General features: G+C 52.2%; 1 protein-coding gene across 2 annotated transcripts in view; it reads left to right on the top strand.

Annotated features, from left to right (window-relative positions):
- The window catches only part of CASKIN1 (CASK interacting protein 1), a 130,882-nt gene that overhangs the window by 84,861 nt on the left and 19,269 nt on the right, over positions 1–26,752 (top strand). Inside the window, exons 3-11 of one of the 2 annotated variants that reach the window (XM_084819032.1) lie at positions 1,116–1,213; positions 1,834–1,979; positions 2,287–2,382; positions 3,712–3,842; positions 8,402–8,510; positions 8,786–8,894; positions 15,237–15,331; positions 17,201–17,318; positions 19,461–19,700. In XM_084819032.1, coding sequence (XP_084675158.1) covers positions 1,116–1,213; positions 1,834–1,979; positions 2,287–2,382; positions 3,712–3,842; positions 8,402–8,510; positions 8,786–8,894; positions 15,237–15,331; positions 17,201–17,318; positions 19,461–19,700 — 1,142 coding nt within the window. The remainder of the gene's footprint in view (positions 1–1,115; positions 1,214–1,833; positions 1,980–2,286; positions 2,383–3,711; positions 3,843–8,401; positions 8,511–8,785; positions 8,895–15,236; positions 15,332–17,200; positions 17,319–19,460; positions 19,701–26,752) is intronic. The other variant, XM_084819033.1, reaches the window with a different exon arrangement.

Below are 26,752 nucleotides of genomic sequence, written 5' to 3'. Positions count from 1 at the left end.
ATGAAAGGCCCTGCCTTGAGTTGCCACCAGTGTCACCTCTGAAGGTACCAAGAAGGGCCTCTGAGGATGTTCCGTGCCAGTATTTGAGATTCCAGTTACTGATCCGTGAGAGGACTTCTCCCTTTGCTGCTAAGTTTGCTCAGCAATCTTTGGTGAGGGACTTTGGTGAGGAACCATGTCTGCCAGATTTGTTCTTCATATGCTGGGCACTTTTAGCTGGGCATCCTTAGCCAGTCATAATTCCTACTGCACGTTTAACCTGCAGAGTGCTCTGTGGTATTTATGGTATTCAGGTTCATGGCAACTGGCTATGCGATGTTCTTCCCATTTTACAGATGGGAAAATTATTATTCATATTCATTATTGTTTCAGGGCCTTTATCAGTTGTATTCTCTGCAGTGGCATATGATAACATTTATGTATTTATTTATGTATTTATTTATTCATGTATTTATTACATTTCTATGCCACCCAATAACCAAAGCTCTCTGGGAGGTTCACAAAAATTAAAACCCTAAAAGACAGCATGATAAAAACATAATATAAAACCTTGAAACGTTTAAAATAGAATGAAACCAGAATAATAGTAACTGAAACAGCAATGCAGGCATTCATAAAACATTAACGTTGAAAACAGTCCTAGAGACCAAACATCTAGCTAGACTAAAGCACTAACAGGGTAAAAAAAAATGCCCAGCAGGTCCGCTAGCCAGAGGGAAACATACAAGAAAGCTTTGCCTGTTGGTGGAATAACATCAAGGTGTGAGCCAGGAGGAAAGCCGGGGGAGGCTCTTTTTCTAGAGTGGGGGCTACTTTGGAGAAATGCTTGCCTCGCATCTTGCCACCCTCTCCTATTCAGGGCATCTATCGCTGATCTGAGAGGAAATGAAGGGGGCGGGGAAACCCGAGGGCAGGTGCCTGGAGATGTCTGGGTTAGCGTGCCAATCCAAAGTTTGGCCACCATTAACAAAGGAGGGGATGTGAGGTTTTGGTGTGTGGGGTGGGGGTGGGGGGTTCCAGCATTGGAGCAAATGCGAGGAAGTTAGTTCAGAGGAAGGGAGGTGTCTCTGGGGCTTGCTCTGGTGACGTCTCTGCTTTGCACCCTCTCCTTGCAGGTTCTCTGCCCTGCACCATGCTGCCCTCAATGGCAACATAGAACTCATCTCGCTGCTGCTGGAAGCCCAGGCCTCTGTGGATATCAAGGATAATAAAGGCAAGCGATGGAGGTTTGGTGTAGATGCAGGGGCAATCTGGAATGCAGAGATTGCTCGGAAGGAAGAGCGGGCAGGATTTGTGACAAGCACACGGGGCTTTGCTGTGACCACAGGCAGTGCTGTGACTGGGGCACTGAGCTGCACTGTGGGTGTATGCAGGGGGTGGGGGGAGAACAGCACCAATTCCAGACCCCCCAAAGTCACACAGACAAACCTTACAAGGTGATGAAGGGAACAGAATGGTTTGTTTTTAAAAGCACTCGTCATCTATTGTTCTGCCTAATGTGTTTTGACTATTAAGAACTCTCCATCCGAGGCAGCTGAAACAAACTCGGAAAATATAATTTCACTGATGTATCATTAAATTATATGCAAATACATCATGCCATATCCTGGTTCCTTAATTAACTGTGGTCCATACAAACCACAGTTTCCTGTATTCAGACAAACTGTGGCTTGTTCCAGGCCACCAGCGGACACCGCCGATGTCCTCCCCTCGCTTTGTGAAGCTTGCCGTCTTTTGGTTTGCGCTGTGCCCCCAGAAATGATGGACCAGCTTCAGCCGCAGCACTCAGAACCACCCTCTCTGCTTTCTCCTGACTCTGTGCCTCTCCTGCAGGGATGCGGCCTTTGCATTACGCTGCCTGGCAGGGCAAGAAGGAGCCCATGAAGCTGGTGCTGAAGGCTGGCTCCTCAGTGAACATCCCGTCGGATGAAGGGCAGATCCCGTTGCACCTGGCGGCCCAGCATGGCCACTACGATGTGGTAAGGGGCCAGGAGGCGGTGAGGAGTCTTGCCACCCCCTGCCTTGAGATGAGACCCATGTCACGCTTCAGCATTCTCTGGGGTGGGAAACAGCCATCTTGTTGCACACTCCATCTACTGGAGTGGCCTGGGAAGAAGCCGCCCAGAAGCAGCTTCCGCCCCGCTCTGGGAATGCTCCAAAGGGGCTTGAAAAGTGCCCAGATCTCGGAGCTCAGCCCCCAGAGCCTTTTTCTGGTGACGTGGGCGTGTCGCCCCCGATCGAGAGTATCTGCTCAGCGCTGCCTTCTCCCCCCCCTCCATGCCACAGTCAGAGATGCTCCTCCAGCACCAGTCCAACCCCTGCATCCTGGACAACTCTGGCAAGACTCCGCTAGACTTGGCCTGTGAGTTTGGCCGTGTTGGGGTAAGTCGGGTCAGCCTATCTGGGTGGAACCGGGAAGGAGAATGACGTCCTTGTCAGGCAGTCCTTGTATCGTAGGGAGGCCAGAGGGGTGGGAGAGGTCCCCTTATGTATTTTGATGGACACCTTAACTACTGTCTTTTGAAGGCTGTGGGAAGAGGGGCGGAATTTGGCCGACACTGGGGTGGGCTTGCAGATCCCATTAAGGGGCCCCGGTGGCTTAGTGGTTAAGACGCTGAACTGCAGACCGGAAGGTCGGCAGGACAGCAGTTCGAGACCCGAGTGCCGTGTGACGGAGTGAGCTCCCGTCTTCAGTCCCAGCTCCTGCCAACCTAGCAGTTCGAAAGCAAGAAATTGCAAGTAGATAAACAGGTACCACTTCGGCGGGAAAGGTAACAGCGTTCCGTGCACCTCGGTGTTCAGTCATGCCGGCCACATGGCCACAGAAGCGTCTTCGGACAGCGCTGGCTCTTCGGCGTAGAATTGGAGATGAGCACCACCACCTAGAGTCGGACACGACCGGCTGGGGACACCTTTACCTTATCCCGCCCCCTCATCTCCTCCCGCCCCCTCCCGCGGTTTGTCAGGGCCGTTCCAAAACCCCTTCCCTTCCCCCCCCCCCTTGAGATTTCTTGAAAACGGTTCCTCTTGAAATTGGGGTGCGTGTGTGTCGTGTCTCTCAGTTCCGGCTGCTGTGCTCACGTCGTGCTTCTGGGCTCCCCGAGGGAACCTGCCCAGCCACAGTGGGAAAGGAGATGCTGAGCCAGACGGGTCTTTGGTCTGATCCTGGCCTGATCCTGCTTTCGGGCTCTCCTCACGTTCCCATGCTTTTGATGCATGAGGATGTTGAGCAGAGGGTGCTGGGCCATTTCTCCCCTGGGAATTCCGAGTATTGCTGCTTGCTGAAGGGGTCTGGCGCGGTGGGGGGTGGGGTGGGGACGACGCTGCAGTTCTGATGGCACCGTGTGTGTTTTCCCCCGCTAAGCAGAGCTCATTTTCATTAGTTCCTGACCGCTCCATTGCACGTGGCAGGAAGCGGCCCACCCACTGTGTATATTTTGCACAGAGCACAGAATTGGGGACTAGGCCGGAATCGGTGTCACTGTGGCCCTTTTGTCCACACGGATCTGCATGAAGAGGGGCGGGCTGTGCCTGGTGGTCTCCTGGGAAGCAAGAAAGGGGCTGCCTCAGGTAGCCTGTTGGGGGTGCTTTTAGAAGGTAGCTGAGTGGGAGGCCAGCTGGCTTGGGGCCGTGACCCCCTGGGGAGGCCTGCTCCCCAGGCCTGCTCGGCTCCATCCCCCTCCTGCATCCCCTGTCCTTGTGGCTCTTCAGGTGGTGCAGCTGCTCTTGAACAGCAACATGTGTGCTGCCCTGCTGGAGCCCAAGCCGGGGGACATCACGGACCCGAATGGGACCAGCCCGTTGCACCTGGCTGCCAAGAACGGGCACATCGACATCATCAGGTGAGTCCTCGCGGGCGGGGGACACGGCGGTGACATGGTGCCGGAGCAGCGCTCCCAGTCTTCATGGCATCACGAGTTTTAGGAAACGATTTCGGCTTCCCGAGAACCAGCATCCGCCCCCCCAGGGCCAGAGCCCAGTGTGGAGAGGGCTGCGTCGCTCGGAGGGGCGCCTGGGTGTCCCAGCATCCGGGCTGCCAGCAGCAGCTGCCCGAAAGACCTGGCAGCAGGCCGGCGGGGGAGTTCGCCATCCCTGGAAGGGAGGGCAGCGCCAGCCAGGAGCAGGGGCACCCAGCACGCCTCTTGCGGCATCCCCGCCGACTGCTGCCCGGGCGCTTGCGCGTCTGCCCCCCTGTGGCCCCCCAGGGCGCCGTCCTCGGAGGCTGCGCACACTTGCAGCCAATCCCTGCCCAGCCCTCTTGCTCATGGGGGGCCGGCAGTGGGACCGGCAGTTCTCGCAGCCAGATGGGGCAAGGGCGCCAAAGGAGCGAAGAGCCAGCCTCCTTCCCCACCTGCTCTGGAGGGCCGTTGCTCTGCTGGACCGACGCCTTGCCACCAGAGGCCACCCAGGGATGCTTCTAGACCAAGGGTTCTGTGCTCTGGCACACCATCGGGGTTCCGCCAGCGCTGCGGTGGCTGTCCCTGGCTTCTCCTAAGGGAAGGACAGTGGGGCTTCAGACGCTGGGGCATCAGGTGGGATTGGTGCGTGGCCCCTGAAGAAAACTGGGAGGGTGGGTGGGTGGGGGAGAGAAGAGCCACTCCGACAGGAATATCTTTTAAAATCTCCAAAAGTTCAAAATGGGGTGTGTAGGCTGGGAGCTCCTCATGCTGCTTTCACAGGCCCTTTCCAGGAGGCCCTCCCCTACTGCAGACCCCAGACACACACAGGCTGGCTGGGGATGATAAGAGGTGTAGTCCACCACATCTGGAGGGCTCCAGGCTGGGGAAGAGTCGGCTAACGGTTTGCATGTTGATTTAGAGCGATTCCTGCGGGGGGGCGGGCGGTGTCCTCACAGCTGTGCTGCCCTCCTGGCAGAAGTAGCATCTCTACAACCCCCCCCCCCCGCCCTCTGCTCTCTGCTCTCCGGTGCTCCAAGGTGCTCCAAGGCCGGCACGTGCACTTGGAGCAGGCCTGCTCCTTCTCCCCGCTCCCGGCACGCCCCCTCACTTTCCTCTCGGCCTCTGAAGACGGCACTTTGCTGCTTTTGACGGTGCCTGCTTTCCTCCAGCGGAGGATCCTCAGAGCCCCCCCACCCTCCCCTCCCCTCCCCTTCCCTTCCCAGTGCATTAGCAGTGGAAGCTTCAAATCCCACCACTGTTGCGTCCTCCTCCCAGGCAGGAAGGGAGCTCCAGTGCAGGAGCAGCCAGACACGGAGGAGGATGCCGACACTCCAGCACCGCAGGCTCCCCTCCCAGCAGCACGTTATCCGCTTAGCAAAGGGGGTGCAGCCTGGACTCCCGCTAGCCTGGGGCTTGCATCTCGGCATGCTAGGGGCTGCTAATCCTGGGCGCTGGCGGCTGGTGGGTGTCTGCCATGCGGCCCCTTCCACGCTGATGTGGCTCCTGATGGGGTTAGTGTTTCTGGATGTCCTGCTGCTGCTGCGGGGGCAGAACTGCCTTTCGCCTCCCTCCCGCCCTGGTGCAGTGGTGCAGCAAGGCCCCTGTTGACCCAGGGCTTGTGGGGGCCCCTTTAGCTGGTCGTGTGCATGACTTCAGTGGTGAAGCATGCAGCTCACATTCCTCTGCTCCGTCCCCTCCATCCCATGCTTCACAACTGCTTCTACGTTCCTGATATGCTAGAACAACAACTGCAGAGGCTCTTGGCGGACACGGAGTCTCTGGGCCCCTTTCGGTCTGGGTTCAGGCCTGGTTTGGGAATGGAATCAGCCTTGGTCACCCTGACGGATGGCCTTTAATGGGAGAGGGACAGGGGGAGTGTGACCCTGCTCCTTCTCCTTGATCTGTCACCAGCTTTTGGTACCATCAGCCATGGCATTCTCCTGGACCAGCTCTGTGAGGTTGGACTAGGGGGTCAGGTACTGCTGTTCCTACCTGCAAGGTTGGTTCCAGACAGCAGTACTGCGGGATTGTGTCTCAGCTGCCTGGCAATTGTGCTGTGGGGTGTCACAAGGCACGATTCTGTCACCGGGGCTTTTAAACATCGTATGAAGCCACTGGGCGCAGTTATTAGGGGATTTGGGGCAAAGTGTCATCAGTATGCAGATGACACCCGACTCTGTTACATCTGAGTCCGGTGTGGCCGTGCACAACCCGGAGCAGTGCATGGAGGTCGTGGTGGGCGGCTGAGGGCCAAGCAGCTGAAACTGAATCCTTGTAAGACGGAGGCTCTGTGGGTGGGTGGTTCTCCTAGTCCAGGAGTTGGGCAATTCAGCTGTCCTGGGTGGATGGCGCTCCCCCTACGGCGACAGGGGCAGGGTCCAGGGTGCTCTTGGAGACATCTCTGTCACTTGAGGCCCAGATGTCTTCGGGGGCAAAGAGTTCCTATTGCCGGCTTAGGCTGGTATGCCAGCTACGGCCATTCTTGGGCAGGGATAGCCTGGCCACAGCGATCCCTGCACGGGTAATCTCAAGACTGGACTGTTGTCGTGGGCTTTGCATGGGGCTGCCCTTGAGATTGTTTCGGAACCAGCAAGTAGTGCAGAATATGGCGGCTACACTTCTCAGTGGAGCGTCCTACCCTGTACATATGACTCCTGTGCTGCAAGGCTAGCTGGCTGCCAGTTGGCTGCCAAGCCCTGCTCAAGGTGCTTATCCGAGAGAGTGGCTTCTCCTGCATAGGCTGCCTGGTCTCTACATTCTGAGGAGGAGGACTTGCTGACAGTGCCATGGCCTGCTGAGGCTCATTTGGTTGTGGTGCAGAGGGGGGCCTTCTCTGTTGTGGCACCCACCATGTGGAATGATCTCCCCACTGAGATCAGCTGGGCTTCGACAGTGGAGTGTTTCCGCCGACCACCCAGGGTGCATTTGTTTGCCTGAGTGCTTCCTGATTGGTTTTATTGTATTCTATCATGATTTTATATTGTAAACTGCTTTGGGATCTTTTTGAAATAAATAAATACATAAATAACTGTTTGCCAACCCTGATTTTAAAAAATGTACTCCACCATGGCTAAAGGCTTTATTTATCTATTTTTTTAAATCCAAGAGGGGCCAATGAGATCACCTAGCTCTTCACAGATGGTAAGACCACCCCCATCCCATGTCCCCATTGTTACTGTGTCGGGCTCACGTGAACAGGGACTTGTACCTGGCCCCAAAGCGTCTATGGGAATCTGGTTGAGCACAGGCTGTCTTGCTCTCGCCAATGGAGTGCTGTGGTCCTGTGTGTATGAAAGCAAACCCTTCCTCGGATCAGAGAAGGGCTACCATTTGGCAGAGTGTTGCGCGTTCTACTTGCAGCTGGCTTCCTTTTTTGTAAAATACAGATGTGTGTTTCTAGTCCTCAGTACTGCTTCCAGGATGGGATTTTGAAGAAATAGGGAGGCACTGCTGTTTGAAAGCCCAGGAACAATGCAGGAAACTTTTTAGGTGGCATTTCCAGTGCTTGAGAGGGCTCACGTTGTCTGCCCTTCTGCAGCTTTGTCTGGCTGTCTCCAAGGCTCCTTGTTCCTGCCAACCTGATCCTTCCCTGGCCTTTGTTCCACCCAAAACTGGCAGTCAGGAATATCAAGCTCAGACAAAGAAGGATTCACCGCTGCGATGCAGGACTTTGATGAGTGCTGCTTCCTGAGAACCCTCACCCTTTGGCGCTGGAGACATTTTTTCCAACGTTGGGACGAAATAACACAAAGTCATTTTAAGTGTGGCCTGTGCTGGAAGTGGGTTCAGTACAGGAAGGTGCAAAGCATTGGCCATAGCTTAGTGGTATAAATCCCACTAAAAGCTCTCTCTGTAAGCTTCACCTGTTTTTTAAAAATTATTTTCCTTTCTGCTTTGGATTTATAAATGTAGGAGCATAATATTTTTGAGTTAAAAGAGTCTTTAAAAGAGGGGCATCGCCAAAGGTGGGGGGGCTCCTGCTAACTGGGCGGGGCTCTCAAGCCAAGACCGACAGGACTTGGAGGGAGGGGTTTTTCCCATCTGGCCCCCGGTTGCGCGGCTTCTCCCACCCACGTGAACTAGTTTGGAGGCTGCTAACCAGTGCGCGGCATCGGAATCACATCACGCCGATACTGAAAGATCTGCACTGGTTGCCAGTTGTTTTCCAGACTAAAATCAGGGTGTTGGTCTTCTAAACGGCATGGCTCCTGGAGGGCCCCCCTGTCTTGGTATGAACGTGCTCGGTTGCCAAGATCAGCGGGAGAGGCCCTTTGGAAGACACCCTCGCTTATTCAGGGGCTGTGGACAAGTCACCACCCACTTTTCCTTAGGTGCAGCAGGATCCAGCTGGGGCTGTTTCCCTCGCTGCTGCGTCTTCACAGCAGTGCCTGTTGGTTTTCTCCATCCCACAGATGTCCTGTAGCACAGAAGCCTCTGCCCAGGGCATGGGGGCTGTAATCCTGTGGTGCTCTTCCATGGGCTCATTTCTTTCGCTCCCACAGGCTTCTGCTCCAGTCTGGGATCGACATTAACCGTCAGACCAAGGCAGGCACCGCCTTGCACGAAGCGGCCCTGTGTGGCAAGACCGACGTGGTGCGCCTCCTTCTGGATGTGAGCTCCCGCCCCGCCCCGCCCTGCCCCACCCTGCTCGCATCCCTGCATGAAGGGCCGGGTCGTCCCGCGGTTTTGGCAGGTGGCATCTCTTGCCGGGGGTCTGTGGAGCGGCCGTGAGGCCCCAGCTGTGGGTGCCCACTTCAGTGGCATCTCCAGACGTGCTTCCTTGCCAGCTCTCGATCCAGCCTGTGCTCAGGGAGGGCTCTCTGCTCTGCTCTGCCCAGCGCAGCGCTCAGGCCTCCCACCCCACCTTCCTCCGGTCTCTTTTGCAGAGCGGGATCAATGCTCACATCCGAAACACCTACAGCCAGACTGCACTGGACATTGTCAACCAGTTCACAGCCACGCAAGCCAGCAAGGAGATCAAGCAGATGCTACGAGGTGGGAGTGGCGGGGGCGGGGGAGAAGGGTTGCCGTGGGGGCGTGTGTTGTGTGGAAGGGGGCTCGCTGGAGGGCTGAGGCCTGGCGGAAAGTTCTCTCAAGGCCAGCCGCCCAGCAGCTCCAGGAAAATGTATGGGAAGCCCTTTCAGCCATCAAAGTATATGGTGCTCTGTCTCCCTCTAGGGCTTTTTTAGGTAAGAAATATAACGATTATAACTTAGTTTAATCGAGGACTTTCTCTTAGTGCTGAAAGTAGGGATGTACGAAAATTACTTACCTTTCGGGGATTATGCTGATGGTGCCGGGGGAGGCGTTCCGTCCCTCCCCCCGGAATCCTGGCCGGGGGGGAGGCGCTCCGTTCCTCCCCCCCCCCCGGAATCGTGGCCGGCCGGCTGTGCTCCGCAGCGATTCTGCGGAGCCGCCGACCGTCTCCGCCAGCAGCTGGACATCCGGCCGCTGGCTAGCAGGGACGCAAATGGCGGCGGCTGTAGCCACCGCCGTTTGCGTCCCTGCAGTCAGCAGTGATAGGCTACGTAAATGTTTACGTAGCCTATCACGGCTGACTTAAAAAAAAAAAAAAAAAAAGCGCGTATGCAAATGGCGGCGCCCATGGCTGCCGCCATTTGCATTCCTTATTTTGGCACGTCTTAGTCTACGTAAACATTTACGTAGACTAAGACGGCGAAAATAAGGGGAACGCAAATAGCGTAGACGCTACGCTATTTGCATTCCCCTTATTTTCGCCGTCTTAGTCTACGTAAATGTTTACGTAGACTAAGACGTGCTAAAGTAAGGAACGCAAATGGCGGCGGCCATGGGCGCCGCCATTTGCGTACGCGCGGGTTTTTTAAAAAATTTTTTAAGTCAGCCGTGATAGGCTACGTAAACATTTACGTAGCCTATCACGGTGTTTTTTTTTAATCTAGCCGTGATAGGCTACGTAAGTCTTTACATAGCCTATCACATTTTTTTTAAAAAACAACAACCTGGGAATGGCGGCGGCGGCAGCCGGTCAGAAGACCGGCCGCCGCCAAACCGCCGCCTCTGGAGCCGCCGCCGCCAGGAAGATCCGCCCCAGGTAAGTCCCGTCCCGGGGGGGTGGCGGGCTGTTCTGCCACCGATTTCGGGGGGGCCGAATGCGCTGGCATTGGGCCTCCCCGAGATCCGTGGCGGAACCTTCGTACATCCCTAGCTGAAAGTGCTTCAGGCACATTTGTTTGTTTGATTGATTGATTAGCCACACATCTGGCTGGCTACCCAGCCACTCTAGGTGGGTACAATGCAAATAACAACACGAAACACAACAAATTTACATAATCAACTGAACAAAGCAACATTGCTCCAAAAAACCCTAACCCGCCCAAAATGCCTGCCTGAACAACCAGGTTTTCAAAGCAAGGCAGAAGCTCATCAAAGAGGGAGCATGGTGGAGGTCACTAGGGAGGGAATTCCACAGAGTGGGGGCCACCACAGAAAAGGCCCTCTCCCTAGTCCTCACCAGCCTACCTGTCCTGGCTGATGGGACAGAGAGAAGGCCTTCCGAGGCCCAGTCTCCCAATAAGTGTACAACAGCTCTATATTATTATCAACACCCCATTTTGCAGACAAGAGTGCCATGGCTAAAGGAATAGCAGCTTCCCAAAGCCATCTAGCAGGTTCATGGCAGAGGTGAAGTCTAAACCGGGGGGTGCCTTATTAGTGGGGTTCACTGTAAATAGCTCTACAGACATCTCAAAACTGGAATACTGAAGTTTGACAGTTTAGATTTCAAAAACTGCTTGAGAAAACATAAGTTTTTGAAATGGATCCCAGTTGTGGGGCAGCGTGTCTAGCCTCATTGTGGCGCAAAACCTGGAAGCTCAGACATCATACGAGTCCAACATCAAATACCTCAAAGTCCTTGGCATGACATAGGTTTTTCTTTTCTTCCTGGTGGCCCAAGGTGAGGGCTAAGAGCAAGTCCAATGCTACTTGCACAGCCCACTTCCATTTCAGTGAGGTTCCTGGTGGGTTGTGCCTCCATCTTAATTGGTGTGTGTGCATGCGAGGGGCGCCGTTTGGATGTGCTGCCCTGCCTCTGGGCTAAGTAAAGTAATAACAGTGCAGACTGCCTTTCCACCAGCACAGAGCCCAGGGGCATTGTTGTATGGGTCCACCTGGGCATGGGCCCCAGATCTTTTGAGCTGTCCTAATTGCCATTTGTTTATATTGACTTGCATTGGAAAACAGAAACGGCCATAACTTTTTTTAGGTTGTACGGTAAATACATGCAATTTGGAGAACTGGTGGCCCCCATGGAGCTGATTAAATCTGCCAAATTTCAGCTAGTTAGGTCCAGTAGCTTTTGTGCCAGCTAGAGGTAAAAATGACTTTTTTCAAGAAAGTCTGTCAAAGCAAAGAGCTATATTTTTTGGTGCTTCTACATAGGTGCATGGAATTTGGGGATGTGGCAGCCCCTATGGAGCTGACTGAACCTGCCAAATTTCAGCAGTTAGGTCCAGTGGCTTTTGTGCTAGCCATGCAAAAAGTTTCCTTTTCTCAAAGACTAAAACAAAAAGTAAGAACTGTCAAGCCACACAGGGGATTAGAGAGCCTAATCAGGAGGTGTTTAAGGTGACCTTTAGGAGGTCACTATCCCTAATCTCTGGTGTAGGTTTTTTCTGAAGTGCAAGTAGTACGTTCCTTTTGTCTGTCCTGATTCTGCCGCTATTAAGCTTCACTGGAGGCTCCTCGTTAAGGGAAGAAAAATGTTAAACATCTTTTTGGCTGCAATACACATTACCTGGGAAAAAGTCGCACTGAACTCAGCTTATTTATTGCACTGCTCCACTTTCACTACTCCGTATAATTGTATAAACCTCCCCCTTATTTGCCTTTCTTCTAAATTAAATAGCCCAAACATTGAAGCCTTTCCTTATAGAGTAGTGATTGCACCCCACTCTCAATCACTGCTGGGTTTAAAGTTCAGCCCTATTGGCAGCTAGATGTCACTTGCCAAGGCTCAATTCCCCCCTCCCAACTCCTCCTCTCTCTCTCTCTCTCTCTCTCTCTCTCTGTCTAATCTTAAGGAAATTTTTACATTTCCCACACATGCTGTCTGGGCTTCAGAATCATCCCAGGTGATCTGAAGTGATTTGGACTGATCCGACCTGCTTCGGACTGATCCAGACCTGCTTCGGATCCAGACCGATTTGGTCCGAATCACCCTGCTTGAGTTTGGAATTCAGTCCGGATCTGAAGCAGTGCACAGCCTACTTAATACAAGCCTGCTTCTTCCCTCTGAGTACAGCAGTCTTGCTCTTACTAGGAGGCCTTAGGATTAGGCCTTTTAAACTAGAGGGGAGACTGTCACTTTTCCTTCCACAGTCTCCTCATTGTTTTTTCTCTCCCCCCCCCCCCTTACTTTGCTGCTCTTCCATGCCCATTCTTGGGAGCTTGCTTGCAATGCAGTTTTGAAGAGGGAGAAGGAAGGGTAGAAAGAGCTCCAAGTGAAATACTGGTATTTCACACAGCATCTGATTTTACTGCCCCAAACTGGAATATTTGCCTTCTGCAGAAGTTTAGTAGCATCAGTACAGCAAAGCATCCAGTCAGCCTCCACAAACTTCTTTCTCCCCCTCCATTTTAATTTCTCCTAAATAGCTGTGGGACTCAAATAATCCCAAAGGGAGGGTTAGGACTATGTGGCGTCATGATCGAGAAACTGCTGGGGCTTTTAAATAGGTTCTACAATTTTAAAAAAGCTAGAAGAAGCCCTCAGCCACCTCACCTCATAAAGTTAATTTAAGTGCGAGCAATCCTTACAAACCCTCCACAGCCTCCTAAATTCCTCCGAAGTACCACCTCTCTGAAAGGAGCCACTTGGCTTGGGGAATTCTCTCTACCCCCCACCCCGCGCACATTTCCAATACCATTCTTCTTTTCTTCTTCCCTCCCCTGCCGTATCCTGTTCTTTCTTTCTCTTCTTTATTCCACCCAGAGCATATCTTTGGGAATTCTTAAAGAGAATTCTCTTTGGTGGGCAAGAGAAGTTCTGAACTGTATTTGACTTCATACAAACAGACAAGAGGGTTGGTTTTTCTCCTTCTCCTCACTCAAGCCTTTGAGAAAAGTGGGTTCACATGGTTGCAGAGAAAGAAATCTGGAGCTGCTTTGTTTGTCAGTTGCCCTTATCCAGCAGTAGGAAGGGCTGCAGCTCAGTGGCAGAGCACATGCTTGGCCTGCAGAAGGTCCCGGGTTCAACCCCCAGCAACTCCAGGGCGGGCTAGGAAAGGATCCTGCCTGAAACCCTGGAGAGCCGCTGCTGCCAGTCAGTGTCAACAATACTGCACTAGATGGACCCAGGGCCTGACTCAGTACAAGGCAGCTTCCTGTGTTCCTATGAACAGAAAGCTTTAATAAAAATAGGAGTTTTGGGTTTGCTTTTTAAGTTTGGGTGGAGATAAATACTGCTCATTTATACATTCCTATGTATGCCTGCTCAGAAGCCCCATTAGGTTTAATGAGGCTTACCCTCAGGAAAGTGTGCATAGGATTCCAGCACAAGTTACTTTTGCAGGGAGGTTTGCACCCTGATGTTCTGCATGTTTACTCAGAAGTAAGTCCTGAGTGGTGAGCATGGTACTGCAGGCTTAATATAGTGCCTACCCAATTCTGTCTAATGAATTGACTACCCAGCTGAGTCCGATGCATGTTTTATCATTTGTGGGTTTTTTTTCTCCCAATTTTGCATGAACTCTGGTTTCAGTGGTGAGGGAAAGGCACTTAGTACATGCTCAGACTTTCTCCGTAACTTAGCCCTAGTTTTGAAAACAGACTCATTGGCTGAATCCTGGTGAAGTCTTGGCACAAATGAAGTTATGGGGAGAATGATACAATGAGAGCTTGTGCATAACAAGGAGGAGGTAGAGGAGAGTTGCACAAAACAAGGCATGTATTTTTATGAAGAGTTGCTGGAGGATGATAGGGTGAGGAGGGAGCATGGAGGGGAACAGAATTGGTAGGGGGGAGAATGTAAGTGCTCAGTGATGAAAGAAAAGCATTCTGCATATCCTCAGAGGCACTCTATATTTAAAAATATAAAAAGAGCCGTCCTGCATCAGACCACGGTCCATGTAGTCCAGCATTCTGTTCACACCGTGGCCAACCAGATGCCCACGGGAAACCCACAAGCAGGATATGAGTGCAATAGCACCTTCCCACCCATGTTCCCCTGCTTCCCACCCATGTTCCCCTACAGGTGAAATGTGAATAAATTCCAGTAATTCTAAATTTGCATGCATGTATATCCTTCAGAAACTTTGCAGGTTTCTTGCCTAGGAGACACTTCTAATGACCTATGCATTTTCATACAAATTGACCCAAAAACGGGGGGGGGGGGAATGAAGGGAAGGGAAAGCAAATCACTCCCTCCCCCAAATTAGAGAACTCCCCTTCCACATGAACTGCAGCACCTATCCTTCTGGAACTTGGTTTGTTTCTTACTTAGGGACAACTGTAGGCTGTCTGTAACTTTCAGAACAGTGGTCCACAAGGAACATAGGGAGATAAGTATGTCTTCTTTTGGAGACCTCAAAATGTCAAGGCCACCCTTGCACAAAACCCTTGTGGCTAGCATTCCGAAATTTGGCAGACATGATCTCCTCTGATGGGGCAATGAATCCTGAATTTTTTATCCAATTCTTCCAAGGAATTAAAACGTTATTGGCTGTTCCCTTTAAAAGAAAATCAAAATATGAGCCCTGCACCTATTTTTCTGACATTGGGCAGGTGTAATCCCCTTCTAGGGGGCTACTATATGCCTGAATTTTCCATCCAGTTCTGACCAAGAGAAAAAAGTTACAGGTTTTTTGTAATTTCCCATGGTAGTCAACAGGAAGCATAAAGACTCACGTTTCCAAACCTTGACTCAGGTTTGGTGCTGAACTGAAGTGGACAGACTACAAATTGGCCTGAGCAGAAGTGGGATGTTTTCCAAAATGCTGAATCGGGGTCTGAGTTGAAGTGGGGTGGGGGGGCCAGGGCACGTATGTATGTATGTATCATTACACACATATATACACACACAAGCACACCACACACACACACACACACGTATATTAGAGGTGCGCTTGGGTATAGATATAGATATGTGCACATGCAAATTCGTGTTATGGGCCTGTGCCCCGGGTCTTTTAAGAACCTAGCAAGGCCCCTGACGGAGCCACAGCAGTCGGCCTCCCTCCCCCTGGGATTCGGAGGACAGTCTCCTGGGTCCAAAAGCGCTGCTGCCACGTAGGCCTGAGCCCCAGCACCTCTCCTTGTAGAATGTGGCCAACTGCCTCTCCTCCTCTTTCTGCCTAGATGCTTCAGCTGCCCTGCAGGTCAGGGCTGTTAAAGATTATTGCAACAATTACGACCTGACCAGCCTCAACGTGAAAGCTGGAGACATCATCACGGTGAGTCATTGCCTACTCTGTCCTGGGCCAGCCCGGTCACAGCGTGTGTCAGGACAGCCGTCAGCTGGGCCAGGGAAATGCAGCAGAAAGCCAGGCCACTGCTCGTTCTCGTGGCAGGCCTGGCCAGTCCAGAGGCTTCCTCACAACCACATGTTGTGCACTGCCTTTCCCTCCCCGGCCAAGGGCTCTGAGGCCTGAGCGGGCACCCAGCTGCCTGCAGCGTCCACGCAGCTTGCCAGGCTCAGAGGCGCCGCAGTCCCTGGCTCAAGCGCCAGAATGTCCCTGACAGGCCCAACTGGCCGCATCTTATTTTCAGACGAGTGTGTCCCCAGAACCTAAATGTTTCGTGGAAACGTGCTTAGTATTATTAGAATCATATTAAAAAATTAAAATGTAAACACTGAACTGCTCGGTATTTTTGGTCTTAAGACAGGAAAAATAATCAAAGCTCCCCTCGCCCCCAACTTTAAAAAATAAGCACAGCCGGGGGGAAATGACGCCACTGCGGCCAAGTGGCGCAAAATTGGCAGCACTAGGCTGAGGCCCGCTGGAGTCTGGCACTGGCCCTGCTTGGTTACATCTCAGCTAGACTATTGCAGTAGGGCTGGCCTTGAAGAGTGTCTGGCAGCGTCAGTGGGTGCAAAATGTAGCCAAGCTGCCAACCAGGGCACAGTGGGGATGTACGGATCGGGTAACATCTGTTCCGTCTATGTTTTGTGGATCGCCAAGTGCCTTTCTTTCCGTCATCTGCTCATTGATGGAATCGGATTTTATTTTAGTTTCTGGATTTGCGCACATTTGCATTTGTGCAAATCTGGACTTGCAGAAATGCACAAATCCCCACAAAATGTGCATTTTCATGCTTTAGCCTATGGGGGAAATGTGCATTTTTGGCTGTTTTTAAATGTTTGCACTTTTTCTACGACTAAATTTGTGCAAAGCTCCTGAAGGTTAGAAAAACGATCTGCAAGTTTATGGAATCCGCATGACAGGGTCAGCTGGTCTGCTGCAGAATCCATGGAGTGGATTCATAAAAATCCGAGCACATTGGGTTCCGTTGTGGATGTCTCCAACATGCCTTGTGCGCAGCATCGTGATCACCTCACACCAATGCTGGAAGATCTGCACAGGTTGCCAGTTGTTTTCCATGCTCAAATCAAGGTGTTGCTCTTAACCTTTAATGTTCTAAATGGCTTCAAGCCTGGCTCCCGAGGGATCCCCTGTCTCGGTATGGATGTGCTCGGTTACTAGGATCAGCAGGAGAGGGCCTTTGGAAGACACCCTCGCTTTCCGAGGCCCATTTGTCAGGCACATGTGAAAGAGCTTTCTCCTGTATTCCTCCCAGGCTCCCTGTGGAATTGTGACTGGTCCCCACTCTTTTTGTGTTCAGGAAGGGGATCGAGACTCATTTTTTTAACTCGGCTTTTTTCAATTGTTGATGATCTTTAAGGTTGTTTTTAAGGTTTCACGATGTTTTTTATCTGTTCGTGCTTTTCCTTTCCCCCCTCCCCTTAAATTGCCATGATTGGTTTTTCCAGAAAGGCGGTATAAAAATGTTTAAAATAAATAAATAAATATGAAGTGTGGTGAAAGGGTGTGCCTTTGAGCATGTACAGAATAAATAACTGAGAATAGGATGTGGTCACCTGAGACTAGGAGGAAAGACTTTCTGAGTCACTGGGTGCGACTTTGGGCCAGACTTGAGGCTTTGCACTTCCCGTTCTGGAAACTAAACACACGCCAGAATGTGTGGAATCTGTTTCCTCCTTCGCCATGCCCGTGGTGTGTTTGGCAAGGCCATCTTTCAGCTGACTCTGGTCCTTTACTTGGTCTCCTCCTCAACCCCCCCGCCCCCTGCTCCCCAAACAGGTCCTGGAACAGCATGCGGACGGGCGGTGGAAAGGCTGTATCCATGACAACCGGACGGGCAATGACCGCGTCGGCTACTTCCCATCCAGCCTAGTGGAAGCGATCAGCAAGCGCACAGGCAAATACTTCTCTCTGTGGGGCTTTCTGGGATGGGTGTGCTTCAGATGCATCCAGATCCCGAACCAAATCGGGTTGATTTGGAAACAGTCGGGAGATGTCTGAATCGTTATGATTCAGAGCAGACTGAATCCAAATCTGAACCTTCCCGAAGCTTTGTTAGTGATTTAGATTTGGAGGGACACCAGTCACGGAATCCCCTGAACCTGTTCGTCTGAGTTTTGGCAGGTTTCATCCCATCACACGGGGCTGCTGTACACACAGTTTTCATCAAACCCTGTCAACAGCAAAACAGTTCCAGTTGTTTGATGGTTTCCAGTGATAGTCGTTGGGAACCATGAAGTTTTGGGACTTCTGAGTTAAGATTCGGATTTGGCTCCAAGTTGAACTAGGCAGTCTCTGAATTGATCCAAGGTGAATCAGGCACTTTTCTGCATCGTTGAACTGGTGTCCGAACCGATTCTTGTGGCCGGTGCACACCCCTTCTTCCCAGCTTTCTTTACGTCCCATATAGTTTTTGGGTTGCAGGGCCCAACTGCCTGTGCTCTAGGCTGAGAACAAATTACTTGCTCTGTGGCTTTTCCTGCCAGACTGGTAGCCCATCTGGCCCAGTGTTGTTTGCTCTTGACTGGCAGCAGTGCTCCAGGGTCCCAGGGAGGGACGGGTTTTTCCTGATCTTTTAAAGTGGAGATGCTGGTGCTTGAACTGCTCCTCTGTGAGCAAAGCAGGATGTCCACCACTGAACTATGGAACGTACGGAGGAATATCGGAAGCTGCTTATACTGAGTCAGAGCATTGCTGTAGCTCAGAATTGCCCACGCTGGCTGGCAGCAGCTCACCAGGGACCCAGGCAGGGCTCTTTCCCAGCCTTATCTGAAGATGCCAGGGCTTCTACATGCAACGCAAGTGCTCTTCAAGGGAGCCACAGCCCCTTCCCGTGCACGACAGAGGAGCTGGAATCTCACGCCAGCATATCCCTCATCCTCCCTGCCATTACACTGCTCTTGGGGCAGGTTTTTTGCATGAGTACGCTGGCTGTTGGACCACCTGGACTAGCCCCTTTTTTGTGTATCAGGGCAATTGTGAACGAGTTTCATTGTAGACTGTGTGGGTAAGTGAACCCCATTCATTTCTGCTCTGTCCGTTGTGGATGGGCTGCCCCTGTCTAGACGGAGGAGGAACATGCTAGCAGCTTGAATGTGCAGCCGCAAAATTACATTGGTGGAGAAGGGGGTAAAGCTTGCTCATGTCCCAGTTGTTCAAGGCTGGAGATTAAGTGCCCCCCCCCCCAGCTGGCTGTATTCTTCCTGTGCACGCCTCGCCTTGTGACCCCAGCCATTTGTGCGGAAGGCTTGGCTCGGGGAAAAAAAGAGTAGATTCCCCTATTGAAATCCAGTTAAAATCGAATTCGAAATGATAATCAGTACTGAAACCTCCAATCGTCTTTTAAAGACAGATCAGATTTCCTAGAGTGTGTCTAGGAGGCAGGGAGGGGCCTTAACGTCAGGTGTGTCTTGCACAGTCTGGCAGAGCTGGCTCCGGAGCTGTCGGGTTTCTTGCATCCTGACATCTGGCCTGATTTTTGTTTCTAAGGATGGAGACCGATGTCCGCTCTTTCAGGGTGTTGAAGGTACCATAGAGGCATTGTGGCTTATGTCTTTGCTTTGGGACCCACGGGGTTTGGTGTGTTTTTTAAACACCAGCAAAACATGTAGCAGAGGTGGTGACCGTGAGATGAGGGTGTGCTCCACAGGCAGCAAGGGTTCTATCAGCACTCTGAAAAATTATAGCATTTGTGTAGCGCTCCTGAATGTTGAAGGCACTTAATGCACATGGTATTGTAATTTTTGCGACAACCCTGTAAGTTAGGCCAGTATTATTATCCTGCAGACGGTGGGCTCAGGCTGATCGGGGCATGTTGGCCTAGGGTCGTCTGGTGAGTCCGCAGCAGAAGCGAGCTTGGAGCCAGAGCCCGCCCAGCTCCTAGCTCACTATCTTCTGAGTCGCTTCGCTGCACCAGCTGCCATCTGTCTCTAGACTCAGTTCCAGCATTGCTGAAAGGCTCAAGAATGTCCCCCCCTCCCCTTCTTCTTAGGTCAGAGGAACCATTTCACGTTGCCTCTTGTTGTGTTTCTGTTATCAGGTTCGTGGGACGCAGGCCCTTTCCCAGGGCACTTTCAAGCCATCTCCCTCCCGGCTGGCGGGGCCTCCGTGCCTAACGGCCACTCCTGCATCTCCTCCTCTTCCTCCTCCTCCTCCTCCTCCCATCATCAGCTCCATTTCCTGCCTCCGCCTCCACCACACCCCTATCAGCCTCTTTTCAGTTCCTTTGGCTACCGCAGGCTCCCCCATGGTGCTGTGGAAGGGCCTTGCGCCAACCCAGGTAGTCCACCCATTGCTTTCTTTGCTTTGATTTGTGCTTTTGCCATATTTTGTGGTACTCCCAAGTTTGTCTGTTTAGCTTTTCATTTCCCCCCATTTTCCCTTGTGTGCAAGTTTGTGGACAGGTCTGTGAGTAAGTTCATTATCATCATCAAATTTAGAATCACAGGGTTAGAAGGGACCTTGAAGATCATCTCGTAGTCCAGCCCCCTGCTCAGTGCAGGCATTGTCACACAGGATGCAGTTCCAGCGTCCCTGGCAGATGGACATGCAGCCACCTTCAGCGTGGAAGGTCCATCCGCCTCCTGAGGCAGGCTGCGCCACTGCTGAACAGTGCCCTCTGTTAGGAAGTTTCTCCTGGCCAAAATCTGCTGCCCTGCAATTTCCACCCATTAGTTCTGCTGCCCCACAAAGAAGAACTCTGCTCCATCAGGGGACTGGAAACAGAGCCCTATGAGGAGAGACTGAAAGAACTGGGCATGTTTACCCTTGAGAAGAGAAGACTGAGGGGAGACAGGATAGCGCTCTTCAAGGACTTGGAAGCCTGTCGCAGAGAGGAAGGCCAGGATCTTTCCTCGATCATCCCAGAGTGCAGGACATGGAATAATGGGCTCAGGTTACAGGAAGTCAGATTCCGGCTGAAAAATCAGGAAAAATGTCCTGTTAGAGCAATACAACAACGGAACCAATGACCTAGGGAGGTGGTGGGCTCTCCCACACTGGAGGCATTCAAGACAAGCCTGGACAGCCATCTGTCGGGGATGCTCTGACCTGGATTCCTGCATTGAGCAGGGGGTTGGACTTGATGGTCTTGTAGGCCCCTTCCAACCCTACTATTCTATGATTCTATGATCTTCTGCATAACCGCCTTTCAGATATTTGAAGACTGCCGTCATGTCTCCCCTCAGCCTTCTGTTCTTCAGGCCAAAGAGAAGCATTTATTTATATAGCACCTATAACCATCAGTGTACAGAGAGCACTGCAGAGCAGCATAAGCAAAAAGAGAGGTTTGTGCCCCAAGGAACTTATAGGCTATATTTTAAGGCTGAGCTGAAAGCTTTCTGAAGAGAACACTCAGCTTGAAATTTTGGGTGGCTGGAAGTGTGTGAAAGTTTTGCAGAAACAGCTTCATTGGCCTCTCTTTTTTCACCACTGTGATCTATTTCATGGCAAGATGATGCTACATGTCCACAAGAGGGATTCTGGGAGTGGGGGGACAGGTGGCTACCAGCTGGTGTGCGACACCCCCCACTTTGCTCCTGAAAATCATCAAGATAGCCCCCCCCCCACTCCCATTTTGCTTTCTGCGAATGGGGATGGCACAACTGAGGACTCAATTTTGCAGATCACAAGAGCAGGGGAACAGACACAGCAATAAAAAAAGAAGCAAGGGAACCAAAGTAGAGCTAAGCAGATGGGTATTTCACAGTGTGTTTTGAACAATGTTGCTTTATCAGAGGAAGCTGGTTTATGCTCCTTAGTAAAAACTGCCTGGGAAATGGTTCATGCTGCCACCCACCAAAGCAGACTGCAGTGGAGTCCACTTAACAATGTATATATTTTACTGTCTCCTAAAACACTCACCTCTGACTTAAGTTCCTTTTGTTTCCAGGCCTGCCTTACTATATTTAGAGATGGGATGGGAAAATGCAATGGAGGGAGGGAGGGAGGGAGGGAGGGACAGAAAAAGGGGTGAAAATGAGTAAATGCGATTTCCTTAGAATTAATGTTTGCTGGGTACCCAGACTGAGGGCTTGAGTCAAAGGCGTTGTGGCTTTCCATTGTACGCCTGGAAAGCACGGAGATGTGTTTTCCAGATACCCTATTCAGCACTTGGCCAGTTTGGGGTCTCTGTTCCTGGTGATGGGCAAGACAGGGATTCTGTGGGTCCATCGCCCACCCTGCCCCCGAACAGTCTCCCCGCCTAAGCTGACAGAGGTGGCCTCGGAGGTGATGTTGAGAGCCCCATCCAGGCTGAGGCCGCCTTTACTGTCCACTCTTAGACTGCCTTGTGTGGGGCGGCACTGGACTTCACAGCCTGCCTCAAACGATAGCCGGCCGGCTGTGCTCCGCAGGCATTCTGTGGAGCCGCCGGCTGGCTCCACCAGCAGCCGGACATCCAGCCCCTGGCTAGCAGGGACGTAAATGGCGGCGGCCGTAGCCGCCGCCGTTTGCGTCCCTGCAGTCAGCCGTGATAGGCTACGTAAATGTTTACATAGCCTATCACAGCTGACTTAAAAAAAACAAAAAAACAAACGCACGTACGCAAATGGCGGTGGCCACGGCCGCCACCATTTGCGTTCCTTATTTTGGCACGTCTTAATCTACGTAAACATTTACGTAGACTAAGACGGCAAAAATAAGGGCAACGCAAATAGCATAGCGGATGCTACGCTATTTGCGTTGCCCTTATTTTCGCCGTCTTAGTCTTTAAGTCTTTGCGTTGCCCTTAGTCTTTCGCCGTCTTTTCGCATGTTTTTTTTTTTAAGTCAGCCGTGATAGGCTACGTAAAGATTTACGTAGCCTATCATGTTTTTTTAAAAAAAACCTAACCGTGATAGGCTACGTAAATCTTTATGTAGCCTATCACGTGTTTTTTTTTTTAAACTGGAAATGGCGGCGGTGGCAGCCGGTCGGAAGACCGGCCACCGCAGCTGCCGCCGCCAAACTGCCACCGGAGCCGCCGCCGGACCTGCCACCGCCAGGAAGATCCGCCCAAGGTAATCTCGTCCCTGGGGGGGGGCGGGGGGGCAGGCCGTTCCGCCACCGATTTTGGGGGGCCGAATGCGCTGGCATTCGGCCTCCCCGAGATCCATGGTGGAATTTTTGTACATCCCTAGCAAGCTGCCTCTTCCCTTTGCAGGGGCGGAGGAGCAATTTTAACGGTCCACCTTTGGTGACTTGTGGATTCACATAGTGTCCGGATACTGTTGGGAGAGTTCCCCACAGAATTGGCCAGTGGTCCTGCCGAGTTCCTGGTCAACGCCTAGAATCAGGGGGGTGACTAGGGTTATCGATGCCATTGCTCCTAATCATCTTCAGCCAAACCATAGAGTCATATGGGCTCCTTGGTATTCCGAGCAGCCGAGAGTGATGAGATGGCCGATGTCACACGACCTGAAGCGAGTGTGAGCATACAGATTAGAGCCCACTTTAGGGCCCACTTTGTGGCTGGGAAGGAAGCGAAGAGAGTTTGTTTCACCACCATCATTGCATCTTCACAATGCCAGCTAATGGAGCTCGACTGGAACAGCTGAGTGGGTCAGCAGTTGGGATCTTCAGAGGCTGATTGTGATCATTTGCATTACAATTTGCAGGGAAAACTTGGATGCCACAGCTGTGACAGAATCAGAGATGGAGGTAGCCATGGCACTGCCTGGTCTTGTTGTTATGGATACTTCTGAAATTTCGTAGCCTTTTGTAGCCTGAGACTGTTGAAAAGCTGCTTGAAGGACTGAGGCCTACCACCACTTGCTCTTTAAATCCTTGTCTCTCATGGCTAGTGAAATCGGCCAGAGCTGGGCTTACAAGATGGATATCAGAACAGGTCAATGCCTTGGTAGGGGATGGGGAAGTTCTCGCAGCCCTGAGCCACTGTTGAAGGAGGCAGGTCTAAGTCCATTGGCTGTGGAGAATTATTGCCCAGTTTCAGAGCTGCCATTCCTGAGCAAGGTCTTGGAGCAGGTGGTGTCAGGTCAGCTTCAGACAGTTTTGAGTGGCAGTGATCATTTAGATCCATTCCAGTCTGGCTTCCGGCCTGAGTTCAGGACAGAAACTGCACTGGTCACCCTGATGGATGACGTATGCCAGGGAATGGATCGTGGGCGGGGCAGGGAGTCGGGGAGGGAGTGTGACCCTGTTCGTTCTCCTGGGCCTCTCAGCAGCTTTCGATGCCACTGACAATGGCATCCTTCTGGACCGTCTCTCTGGCATGTGGCTGGGGTATGGTGTGGCATTGGCTCCAGTCCTTTCTAGGGGAGCAGACCCAGAAGGTGGTGCTGGGGGACTTCTCTTCCATTGACACTTGGGGTCCTTCAAGGTTCCGTCTTGTCCCCCATGCTTTTCAAAATCTACATGAAACCACTGGGAGAAGTCATCTGGATGTTTGGGCTGAGGTGCCATCGATATGTGGATGACATGCAGCTGTGCCTCACTTTTCCACCATCTAATCCCAGGGAGGCAGCTGAAACCCTGTTCAGATGTCGGGGGCTGCACTGGAGTGGATGAGGGCTAACGAGCTGAAACCCAGTCCAGATGAGATGGGAGTACTGTGGGTTTGGAAATCCACTAATCTGGATGGAGGTTTAGATTTGATTCCGGATGGGGTCACACTGCCCTGACGGGCCAGGCACGCCCTCTGGGAGCACTCTTGGACTCAGTGCTGTCTCAGCGGGTACCATCAGCTGGAAGGTGTGCTTTGTACCAGCTTACGCTGGTTCGGAAGCTGCAGCCATGTCTAAAGAAAGCTGCCGTGACACAGGCCTTGGTTACATTCATACTGTAGTGTGCTCTCTGTGGGGCTGCCCTTAAAGACCATTCAGACACCGCAACTGGTACAGAATGCGGCAGTTAGAATGCTTGTGAGAGGCAGGTGCTACTCTTTTTCTGGCCCGCCCACAAGAGCCATGAGGCTGGTGGGTACCAGGGAGAAGGCTTTCGCAGTGGTGGCCCCACAGCTTTGGAATTCCCTCCCCAGTGGGATAGGGATGGCCTCGTCACTGCTGGCTTTTTAAAAACCCTGAAGACACACCTGTCCCCATCTGCCATTTGCTGCTTAAAAATCATTAGCTGCTGCTGTTGCTGTGTTTGTGCTTAATTGTGATGTCTGTGCTTATGTTTTTGAAATACCGTAAGCCATCTGGTGAGGGCAATGCTTCCTGAAAGGTGGGTTTAAAATCTTTTAAATAAATAATGGATGGATGGATGGATTTTAAGGAACAGAGGGATCAGGAGAGAAGAGAGAGAAAGTGAGGCATGGTGATTAGAGATGTGAAGGCTCAGGAAAACAAAAGGGAAAACCCAGCAACATTCTTTACAATTTTTTTCCTCTGAATTCTCCCCCCTCTTGAATTTTTCCATTCTCTCCCCTGCCCCCAGGTTTTTTCTGGGCCTTCACATCTCTAGTGGTGATACACATGTTCAGGGAGGCAGTTCCAGGCACAAACGGCAGCAAATGTGAAAGGGCAAAGTCACTGAAGAGAGCAGGAGAGTCTGAGGCGGCCACAGAGGGCCCTAGCGATGGAGGGGCAAAGGGACAGTAAGAGTGGAAAGACGCGGTAAGTTGAGGTCATGAAGAGCTGTGAAGGGGAGAGGGCTGAGGAGCTCGTGCCAGATGCGGACGGGGATGAACACCAGCGGAGGGAGCAGAGGGGGGCGCTGTGTGATCTGAGCACGTGTGAGTGTGGGGGTGTGAGCCTTGCCCTTTCTCTTCTTGGAACCCTTTTGGCATTTGTGTGGCACCACCGCATCCCCCCTCCCCGACTCCCCCCCTCCCCAAGCCACCCCTTCCCGTTCCTGGGTGTGTACACAAAGGGGGCGGGTGCCCCACGCGCATATGGTGATGGCGGAGCAGGGCTGCCTCCCTCCCACACCTCCGTAATTCCAGTTTGAACTCTTCTCCTGCTCCTGGATTCTTCCAAGGCTGCCGAGCTAAACTCAAGCAGTGCTAGCTCTTCCCAGCAGGGTCCAGGGGCTCCCCGCATCCCAGAGCGCCTCGCTGACCCCCGTGGCAAGGGGACGCATGGGAAGCCAGTGGCGATGCATGTGCGTGCCTGATGCGCCTGCCTGCCTGCCCACCCAGGCCAGCCTTTGCCTTTTCCCCTGAGTCTGTTTTTCAAGGAGGGAGCAAATGCAGAGCCTGGCTTGCAACCCTCATCTCCAGTAGTCCACCTTTGGGCGGCTGTCTATGGCCTAGCTCCAGCAGGCACACTCACAGGTCAATAGCGCAGTGGCAGGTATTACTGGCAAGGAGAAGATGTTCCCTATTCCAGCAGCACAAGCAACACAAAGGGAGACAGAGAGAAGTTTCTTTCTCCCTCTCATAATACCTGCGGGTTTTTTTCCAATGAAATGGATTGCCAGCAGATTCAGGACAGACGAGAGAGAGGGCTTCTTCGCCCTTCTTTTTATGGAATTCTCTGCCATAAGATGTGAACATAGGAAACTGCCTTGGTCCATCTAGGCCAAGGGTCTGACACCGACTGGCAGCAACAGCTCTCAGGGGTTTCAGCAAGATCCTTTCCTAACCCTACCTGGAGATGCTGTTGGGGATGGAATCTGGGACCTGCTGCAGGCCAAGCAGGGGCTCTGCCCCTGAGGTACGGCCCCCAGCTTGCTTAGATGGCTTTTTGCGAGGACTGGACACATTCATGGAGGAGAGATCTTAGAAATGGCAGCTGTCTCTGTGCACTTGATGCTGCGGGGCCAGAGGCAGGGGGAAGCCGCCCCCTTCATATGTCTCCTTGCAGGCTTCTAGGAGACATCTTGCTGGCTGCTGGACTAGATGGACCGGCCTTGGTCTGGCCGAGCGCAGTGTTCCTTCCCTTCCTCTGCCCAAGCTGCATGAGGGGTGTGGCTGTGTTCAGGGACGCCAACGGAGTGGTGTGCAATCCCAGAGGAAAACCTCAGGAATTCTTGCAGTGTCTGAAAAGATGTTGAGGACGGACTCCCTTGGACGCTGTGCGAGCAAGAGCGGTGCTCCGCGTCCCCTATGCTGAGGGACAAATCATAAGAACAGAAGTAGAGCCCTCTCGGAGCAGGCGCAAGGCCTGTCCAGCCTGGCATTCTGCTCACGCAGTGGCCGAGTGGCTGCCCCGATGGGAAGCCCACAAGCAGGGCAGGAGTGCAGCAGCGCATCGCTACTCGTGCCCCCCAGCAACGGATGCACGTAGGCATAGTGCCTCTGATACTGAGGCTATATATCGTTACCCTGACTAGTAGCCCTTGGCAGCTTTATCCTCCAGTTTCCCTTTCTCTCATATTCAGATTTTTAAAATCTCAATTTCTTTCCATCCAGTTTCTGAAGAAATCTACGAATTTTGGTAAGTTTTTACC

Source organism: Heloderma suspectum, chromosome 12, assembly GCF_057233095.1.
Source record: "Heloderma suspectum isolate Gila_16-S chromosome 12, 16-S_ref, whole genome shotgun sequence".
NCBI classification, from domain to species: Eukaryota; Metazoa; Chordata; class Lepidosauria; order Squamata; family Helodermatidae; genus Heloderma; species Heloderma suspectum.
The sequence above is the reverse complement of the archived record's forward strand: the minus strand, read 5'-3'. Positions and strand labels throughout refer to the sequence as shown.